At 55.2% G+C, this 9,713-nt stretch overlaps 1 protein-coding gene across 1 annotated transcript in view; it reads right to left on the bottom strand.

Annotated features, from left to right (window-relative positions):
* Nucleotides 1-371: 371 nt before the first annotated feature.
* Nucleotides 372-9,713, bottom strand: part of LOC109295159 (LIM homeobox transcription factor 1-alpha-like) — a 43,556-nt gene continuing 34,214 nt past the window's right edge. The window contains exons 4-9 of the mRNA XM_019513837.1: nucleotides 4,300-4,532; nucleotides 3,733-3,890; nucleotides 3,272-3,349; nucleotides 2,673-2,805; nucleotides 2,006-2,164; nucleotides 372-1,287 (exon numbers count right to left, since the gene is read on the bottom strand). Coding sequence (XP_019369382.1) covers nucleotides 1,133-1,287; nucleotides 2,006-2,164; nucleotides 2,673-2,805; nucleotides 3,272-3,349; nucleotides 3,733-3,890; nucleotides 4,300-4,532 — 916 coding nt within the window. The 3' untranslated portion in view covers nucleotides 372-1,132. The remainder of the gene's footprint in view (nucleotides 1,288-2,005; nucleotides 2,165-2,672; nucleotides 2,806-3,271; nucleotides 3,350-3,732; nucleotides 3,891-4,299; nucleotides 4,533-9,713) is intronic.

Raw genomic sequence — 9,713 nt, forward strand, 5'->3', positions numbered from 1 at the left:
GGAGTGTGAGCTGTGTAAGGGCTGTAGTTCTGCATCCCTGGTCACAGGCTGCCTCCATGAGCTCCTTGAGAAGACGGGGAATTCCTGGCATAGCAAAGGGAACTAGCAGTGGGTCTCCTACGGTTCTGGGTTGTTGATGTGCTTGGGTGGCTTCCCTCAGATCTGTGGCAGGGACAGCCTTCAGTGACTTCTTCCTCATGGAGGAGTGTTTTATGCATCGGTGAAACTAGGCTGGGTGGTTTTGGAACCAAGACAGCACGTACCTAGACATCAGCACGCCCAGTTCCCTGGCAGCTGCAGCACAACCCTCCCCGCTGGGTCTGCTGCTCTGGGAATCAGGCTGTGCATGCTGGTGACTGCTGTTTTACAAGTTTTCACCACCTAGAAAGGGACGGGGTGAAGCCTGTGGCAAAGACAGGGCCTCCAGGCAGATGGACCACAGAAATGCTCCTTTCAGGCATGGCAGCCCCAGCATCATTGCGTAGTACCAGGAGATGAGTCTACCCTTGTTCACAGAGGTGGATGGACCCCTAAGCACAGAGCTTTCTTTTCATACTGGCCTGTCCCGCATTCCTCCCAGTCACTGAAATGCCTCCTGTGCCAACTGACACGGGCCCATGAAGGCAGCCTCCAAAATGACAGTGGTGTAAGTCAGTCATCCCAAGTCTTTGGTCTGCCTGAATGGAATCCCAGGCACCAGGCCACAAGGGTGCTGCCAAGGTCTATCAGTGCTGGGGTTTGAACAAACAGGGGTGGCAGGACAGAGGAGATGGCTGCTTCCAAGGACACATCTGGGCAACCAGGCCAGTCTTTGAAGGATGTGATGCTCAGACGCTTAAACACTTGACAACTGCTACGGTTACAGCTAAACAACATTGTACCATCCATCTATGTGGGACGAGAGAAAGGGAGGAGAGAGGCGATGCAGAGAAGTCCTCCAGGCTGCTGCAGATGCCCCTGAATTAGTGCTCACATGCTTGGAAACCCAGTCGCCTCCTTGCACTGTGCAGGGTTCAGGGAGCTCCTCTGCAGGGCTCTGCTTTGTCTTTCCTGCCCCCACCCCCACCCCGCCACCTGAAATCAGAGCAGCCTTGGTCCGAGACGCACACGGGCGCCAGGAGCTGCTCCGCGGTCAGGAGGTGAAGTAGGAGCTCTGCATGGAGTAGAGCCGGTCAATGGGGTTCCCCACGCGCGCCTGGAGGAGGCTGGCCTCGGCCGTCGACAGCAGGCAGTCGCCCAAGTGGCCGATGCTGTCACTGTCCATGTCATGGAAAACGCCTTCTGAATCTGGGGGAGGGAGGGAGGGAGCAAAGTGAAGGAGGGGCCAATGCCTGCCCAGGTGGCTAGGGCTGCAGGACTGCCCCCCACTGGCTTGTGGCACACAGAATGAGGGGGAACAGGAACTGGGCCACTGCTCAGGCTGGGTGCAGCTCGCCTCACATGGATTAGGGCCCAGTGCAAAACCCTCAAAACCTACTCCCAGCTGTAATGTGAGGAATAGCTGTCACACATGAGGTCCCCATGTCCTGTGTTGTGCCCTGATCAGAGTGAGGGGCCATAAGTCAAGCCCACGGGCATGGGGATCCTCAGCTTTGCAGCATGTACTGCCCAGTGACAGAACACCCCAACCTCAGGCTGCCTGTGCATTTCACCCCATGCAGAATAATAGAAAATGAGGGCTGGAAGGGACCTCAGGAGGTCTTCTAGTCCAACTCCCTGCTCAAAGCAGGACCGGCCCCAACTACATCATCCTAGCCTCGGAATGGACAGCACCACACCAGGGTGATGGGCATGACCAGCTCCACTTCCTGGACCTGTATCCCAGGAGGCCCTCAGCACAACTCTAAACGATGCACATATGAGACCCACAGCACCACTGTCCCAGCCCACTGCCCTGCCAAGCCACAGCAGCTTGCCTGGCATTTCTTCCTGCTGCCAGCTCTGGCTGGCAGGCATCAGATGCAGCTTTGCCACAGCCGCACCAGCCTCCTGGCCAGCCCCTTACCATAGGGATGTAGATGGTCTCCTGGCAGCTGGGGCGGCGTGAGCCCTTGTCTGTATAAGTCTGTGCTGTAGCTGTTCTGATCCAGGGGCAGCAGCTGCTGCTGGGGGATCCGGGGATAGGGGACCATGAGCCCATCTAGTCCGTGAACACTTGCGCCATCTAACGAGCAATCAAGGGAACAGGATGAAGAAGCGGGACGGGACATGTGATGATGGGCTTTGCCCTTTGCATTCAGCACTACAGCTATATACCCAGGATGCTGTGGGTATCCCCAGGGACTCCCATCAGGAGCTGTGCAAGCAGGCAGTCAAAGGCAGCACCATCTGCCAGGAGAAGCAGGAGGGGATGGTGTCTCTGCTGCTCTGGGTTAACAGCAGATGTGTTGTTTAGCAGGTAACCAGGAGGAAATCTTAATTCACCTGCTGGCAAAAGAGTTGAGCCCCTGTTGTCTGGTCAGAATCAGATGACCTCAAACATACAGTGCAGAGGTCGTTCTGCAATGATAACTGACCCCTTCCCTGCATCCTCTAGACCTATATACACTAGGCTGCCCTCTGTGCTAGCCTGCAGCCTTGCTCCAGTGCTGCCAGGCTGAGGTTCCCCTCTCTCTTCACAGCCCTGGGGACACCAGTCTGGCCCCTCCTGTGGGCTTCCCACCCATCCTCACCTTCGCTGTCATCGTTGCTCTGCCGGCTGCTGCGGCCTGTGCCACGGCCTGTCCCCAAGCGCGGATTGCCCAGCTGGTCCTGCTCCTGCTGCTGCTGCTGCTGTTGCTGCTGCCTGCGTGCAATCTTCTTCATCTGCAAAAGGCAGTGGGAATTTCCCAGCAAGAATGGGGGTGAGTCACAAATGATTTGTGTTTTTTTCTGCTGCCTTCAGGAGGGTCTTTCCAAGGAAATCATCCCAGGAAATCATCTTTTAGTTTCCAGCTGCAATTATCTCCTGTTTTTACTTTGTCACTCGTCCCAAGTGGGACATCTGAGACGTTATAGGTTGGGAAAGGGAGAAAGTGGGACAATGCTTCTTCCCCCCCTCAGGGGATCATGTTAAGATTTCACCCAGTGGAAGAAAATAGTAGAAAACAAAAAATTAGGCATTTGGAACACAACCTCCTGAAGAACCCTGGCCCCTCCAGGAGGGGAGCTGCCTGTCACTGCTTCTCCAGTTCTGAGCAGTGGGGCTGTTCCCTGCCACTCAGAGCGGGTTGTGGTGTCCTTGACTCCTGTACAGCACATGCCGAGTGGGACGGGGGCAGGCACCACTCACCTTGGCTCTCTGATTCTGAAACCAGACTTGCACTACTCGGACGGTCAGGCCGGTCTCAGCCGCGAGGGTCTCTCTCACCTATCGGCCAGAGAGGGAGGAGAATTCGGGTCAAGACCTGGTTACATTGAAAAGGGTCTGGCCCTTCACGACAGGTTTGTTTCCACATGTGATGAGCCCAGAGTCTTGCCACATGGCTGTTGTTGGGGTGCTGTGTTGCCACTCAGCCCACACCCTGTCCCAAGGGGACTTGGTAGCTCCCTCTGGAGCAAAGCTCCCCAGGCCCTGTCCTGGACCCTTCAGGCAGCATGGCTGAGTGTCTCATCCCCAGGTACCAGGCAGAGAGGACATGAGGCCTGGTGCCATCTGGCCACAAGGTCAGCAGTGTGAGGGCCCTCCCAGCACAAACTCTGGGCTGCAGGCCATGCCTGGAGTGGAGGAGAAGGTGTCTCTGATCCTTGTACCTTTCTGCAGGGCTTAGAGGAGACCTCAAAGGAGGCTTTAAACGCTCGTCGCTGCTGGGTGGTGAGGATGGTGCGTGGGCGCTTGGAGCGCTTGTGGTCCTTGCCTTCATCGCCGCCTTTGCCATGCGGGTGGCTGCCATCCTCATCCTCGCTTTTCACTGCATGGGGAAGCAGTCGCAGTTACTGCCCCAGCTTGGCCAGGCCGCAGCCTTCCTGGCTCTGTTTCTGGGCCTGTGAAGCCAGGAGCTGCATGGGCACTGGATCCCCCCAGATGCAGCAAAGGCCATAATCATGACTGCTCTTTGCTGTCCGTTTCTAACCTGGAACTCCTCCTCTGCCTAGACAGGATTGAGGCCCAGCTGGCTCACTCCCCTTCCCACTCCTCACCACTCAGACTTAAGCCCCAGCTCCTTTTCCTGTCTCAGCACCCTGGGGAAGGATGCTTTAGAAGAAGAACAGATGAAGCACTTAAGCCCTGGGCACTTCCTGCCTTGCACACATCTCCTGACACACAGCCCCTTCCCTTGCCCATGCCCCTGCCTGCTCTGCCCTGCCCAGCCCCCTCACCAGACTCAGTGGGTGCAGGGCTGATGGCGCTCAGCATCTCCTTCTCCTTCTCATAGTCACTGCGGCATAGCAGCTGCCCCTCCTTGAGCACGAACTCGTCCCCACGCTGCAGACGCCGCTCGCACTCGCAGCAGTAGAAGCAATGGACATGGTAGACATTTTCCAGCACCCGCATGATGAACTCAGATGGGGCAATCGCCTTCAGGCAGCTGCTGCACTTCGTCTGGAACAGCCTGCACAGCCAGGGAAGAAACAGGCCATCAGGCAACAGAGTTGGGATTTGGGATGGGGTAGGGGTAGGCACAGGAGAGGGGAGGCTCAGGTGACATGGGGAAGGGGGTAGAGACTAGGCTTAGAAGGCACTGGAGCTGGTAGAGGCTCAGCAAGGGATTGGCCTGGGGCTCTGTTAGGGCATGGAGGGTACTGGAGCTGAGGTTGGTGGGTGAAAGTGGGGCAGCACAAGGGTTCTGGCTGTGGGGTGGGGGGGAGGAGCCACCATGGCCAGGGCAATGCATCAGGCATGGAGGGGTAATGGGTGCTACCCCTACCCCAAGCTGGCATTCCCACAGCACAGCATCAGCGTCAAAGTTGGTAGCTAGGGCAGATGTAGGGCGTCAGGGTTCCCAGCGGACTGGGAAAGGCTCCCACAACTGAGCTGAGCATGATGGCCCAAAGCAAGGCAGGGGAGACAGAAAACAAACTGCCCTGGGGCTCTGGGACTGGAAGGGGGAACAGGAGCACTGACAGCCCCAGTGTGCCAAGACGAAATGGAGTTTAAGATACTACCCCCATGCTACCTGAACAACACACGCTGTTCTGGGACTGCAGCTGGTCTTTAGCTCAGGTCACTGCTGCCCCTGCCCTGTGCTGCCTTTCTCTTGGTTCCCTCCCAGTTTCTGTGATTCCTGTGAGGAACAGGGCCTGCCCCACCAGTGGCTTAGAGCCCTGGGTTTCTCTCCTAGATGGGGCAGCACTTTTCTGGGCACAGAACCAAAAGCGTGCCCAGCCATCCAGGCTTCCTCCCAGACCACTAAACCACTCTAATGACCAAGTCCCCAAGGGCTGAACACTCTCCTGGCAGAGAAAGCCACAGGGGAGAGGCTGTATGTGCCCCAGACAGCATCCAGAGAGAGAAACCCACATTTGCTGAGCGCCCTGCATTCACAGCAGATGGTTCTGATGAAGTAATTTGGGATCTAAACAAATGTGAGCATGGTGGCTGCCGGCTGACAGCTTCTATTTAGCCACTTGACAAGAGAAAGTAATAAAATGGGGATTAATTAGGCTGTTGTTTAAACACACAGGATCTTCCCCACCAGCAGGGAACTCATAAACTGGGATTGAGAACAAGACTGGGTTAATCCTCCTGGCAAACTCTGCAGAGCGGGATGAAGAGGATTACAGGGGAGGGCTCATCCCTTCCAAATACCACCGTGGATTTGTGCTGGAGCAATGGCTCCCGCCTCTAGTGCCTGGGACATTCCAACTGGAGTCGCGTGGGATCTCTCACCCCTCTTCTGTATGCATGCATGTGTGCGTGCATGCCTCTCTGTCTTTCTTGGGCTCTCCCCTCTCTTTGTCTTTTTGCAATTCATGTTTTATTTTTAATTGAGTCTAAGATGGAAAAGGCTCAGTGTAAAGGATGGTGCAATCATGGAATCAGGTATTTCAAACTCGGATTCATCCTCACGCCCACTTCCCTTAGTCTGAGTTCCTTGCACAGACCTCCAAGGTGAGTCATGGTGAATCTGTGCCCTCAGCCTGACACTGACACCCAGCACTACAACAAAGAGGGGAAAGGAATGCACAGTCCCTTCCATTACCTGGACTCAGTTATAGGCCTATGCCTTGCTGCTGAGTCAGGGATTATTTATATTCCTACACCCAAAGCCCCAGAGATTACACAGCAGTCACCCAGTCTGACCTCCCCGGTGTGGGATTCCAGCATTGACCAACTCCCTGCCAAAAGGCTGGAGCATCTCTCCTAGGACAAGTCAGGTGGCCTTGCAAAGACTCCACACAGTGGAGAATTCAAAGACTAATGGCTAATTCCCAGCTAATGACTGACTTCCCACTCACACCTCTCTCATTCCAGTGCCAGGCACTGGACCTGGTGGAGCTTTCATTTACTACAGAGTAGTTAGAGTGAATCATAGCAAGTACAGGAAGCCAGAGCACATGTCCCTGCAGGTGTCTGCACTCCTGGCTTCCAATCCACATGTTTGGACCATCCTGGCCATAGAGAATCAACCACCAGATGATAGGCTAGGTTAATTTTTCCCTGTGATGCACTTAAGTCATGATCTACCCAGAATGAAGATGCTTTGACCAGTTCAAGCTGACAGCAGGTCTCAGCTGGTTCCTGCTCCTGGAAGCAGTGGCTGCAGCCACCTGTGTCCTCAAACCTGGGAACTTCTCACCGGACCCAGCCTGTGGCTTTGGGCTACAGAACAGAGGCATACAACTGGAAGCAGAAGTATCAGGAAGGTGGGCATCTCTGGCCAAGGCACTGGCCTGGTAATGTCCTGGGCTATCCTGGCTGGGTCAGAGCAAGGAGCAAGACTGTAGCTGGCATGAATGGGACACCTCTCCCTCCTGGCCCTATGAGTCACAGGACCTGTTAGAAGATCTGGAGACCGTGCCTGAGGCACGTCCGAGCTGGCAAAAGAGGCCTGCTTGTCCGCAGGCCAACTAGCCTGTTTATCCTCCTGCTCTGGACAAGGAGGTTGGCAAGTGTTGTTAAAGCACCCTGTCATGTGCCAGCGATCTTTCCTGGATTGCTCCTGGAAGGGCTTCTCGGATGCTGCCCAGAGAAGGATGCTGCGACCTAACTCAATAACGCCTTGGCACCACAAGCCCCGCACCCTCTGTCTCCCAGCTAAGCCCCGAAAACAAATCCGTGCTGCTTTGTACTAATTGAAGAAAACATTCAGCAAGCAGCTCATAAACACGGTGTCAGCTCGCATTACACAAAATTAAAATTCTCAGCCCCGGCAACACCAGGAATTCCTAAAGAGGCTGGTTTTAATATCGCCCGAATCCGTTTAAGTCAAGGTAATATTGTTTGGGTTGCCATAGAAACAGAATACATCTCCATTGCCGCCAGTGGGTTGCAAGGGGAGATGGGAGGCTGCGTCGGGAGCATGGTGACACGATGTCTGAAAACATCGGCTCACGGAAAACACATGAGGGGAGACGGTGACACAAACTGGGTTCCAGGTTCAGCACTGGAGGTGATCTTAGCTGCTTAGCACCAACAAAGGTGCTGGGCTAGCCACCCTGGCACCTGGGAGCTCCCTGTGCCAAAGACAGAAGCATCATGGAGGGCTTCCAAACCCTTGCACCCCCTCTACCAACACATGCGCCCCTCTCCTAGAAGCGCCACACCGAGGTTAGACTGCACGGCCCCTTCACTGATGAGACAGACAGTAAACAAGGCTGATCATGGTGCCTGCTGGTTTCACAACCAGGTTGTTTCTGTCCTAGGGTGCAGAACAGTGTCAGATGCTCAGAGCTGCCTATGACTGACGCCGGCCCCATGAGGATCCCTGGACAGCAACATACACTTCCTGGCCCCGTGGCTTCCCAGACAGGGGGATAGGAGCATTAGAATGGAGGTTCAAATGCACCTTTGGGCTCAGGCAGCTTCTCATGAAGACGACCCACATGTGATGTGGCTCAGACCCCCTCAGCCAATACACGAATGGGTTTGTCTTGTGCTCTGTCTGCTTGCTGTGGTTTCACCGGCTTTCGGCTGCTAGCAGACTTGAGCTGGTAATACCATGGCTGCCAACACAGCCATTCAACCCTGCAGAGCTGGCCGCATTGGCACCCAGGGCTGTGCAGACCGCACTGCAGAAGACTGCAGGCAGACAGAGGGCCCAGGCGCTGCCCCTCCCAGCAGCCCCATGCGCTGAGCAGCAAGTTCTAGAGAACTTCTCTAACTAGTTGTGCTGGCACGGAAAATCCTGACCCAGGCCTAAGGGTAATTTGGAGCATATGAGATTGTCCTGACAGGATTAAAAGGTGTTAATGAAGCAAGGAGCAAGGCACCCTTGAAAGCTGGGAGGCCGGTGCTTCATGAAGTTGGCTTATTTAGTTAGGGTTTAGTCAAAATGAAGCAGTCCAGGCTTAAGCGAGGTCTGTTTACCTAGCGCTGAGCTGCGAAATCCATCCTCGCTGTCTGAAATATTGAAGTGGAACTTGTAAAGCCTCTTTCCAGATTTCAGGCCAGGGCAAGGAGCTGGGGGCAGGGATGGGATACAGAGGGGAAACACAATGCACCCTTTCATCCCTGGGAGTTGATTTCACTCCTGCCACAATAGCAGATTCCCCCTTCACCAATATGAGGTGGGGGAGAGGGGTTAAGGGCGAAATTCCCCTCTGCTTGGTTTCCAAGTGGTGCCAGCAACACGGAGGCTGGAGCAATGAGAGTTTGGGGAGACAAGTTGTTACCTCCCTCCTGTTCCTTCCAAAGTATTCACTGGACTCCCTGGTGAATGCCTCTGGGAAGGGGCACTTGCCTACTGTCTATGGCTGGGGATACTCAGACAATCAGCCACAGCTAACAATGCTGCCATTCTCTCAGTGATGGCATTTTGGAGCAGCAGGCCCCTCCTCCTGGCCGATCCCAGAGCCGTTGCTACCTGCAGAAGATCCTGGCTGAGCAAATTTATCTCATGCTGTTGCCAGGCAGGCTCGGGTCCTTGCTCCCAGGCCACGAGGAAGCTCTCTGCTTGCCCAGCCAGTCCCCAGAGACCTGAGCTGCCTGGTCATCTGCTCTGAAAGGTGAAGGTTTTCCCTGGGGGTGACTAATGCTTGAAGCTGTGAACACTGGTGAGCTCCTGGGATGGAGCTTGGCTTAGGTGCAGAGGCAGCAGGCAGGATGGGGGAGCTCAGGTGAGGGCTGCTGTGTGCCCATCAGGTTACTCCCATCTTTGGCAGAAGGTGTGAGGTCTAAGAGGGAACAGCAGGGTGAGGAGCCCTCTGCACCATGAGGATGCTGGAAGCCACTTCTGTGAGGAGGGGAAGTGGAGCATGAAGCCTGCTAAGACCTGCTATCTAGATGGTGACAATACACAACAGAGCTCATGCTTATGGACTGTTTCCAGACCCGTGTAGTGCCATAAACTCATGCAGGGCACTTGGTAGCAACTGCCGGGCTCCAGCACATTCCACTTCAAGCCCACAAAGGCCTCTGAAAGCAGCTGCTTTCTGACAGAAGATGCTTTACAGCCTTGCTCAGAAAAGACCTGGCAGCAGCGGGCTTCCCTGCTTTGTGTCTGGGGAACTGGCGCTCTCAGCCAGGCCCTAACCCTCGGCACTGGTGGTGTAGAGCTAAGACGTCTGACCCACAGAGACTGGCTTTTGCATCTCATTGCACCTTCCTCTGCCATTCAAGCCCACTTCCCACC

The sequence above is a fragment of the Gavialis gangeticus genome, unplaced genomic scaffold (genome assembly GCF_001723915.1).
Source record: "Gavialis gangeticus isolate Ggan-Ray unplaced genomic scaffold, GavGan_comp1, whole genome shotgun sequence".
Classification (NCBI taxonomy): domain Eukaryota; kingdom Metazoa; phylum Chordata; order Crocodylia; family Gavialidae; genus Gavialis; species Gavialis gangeticus.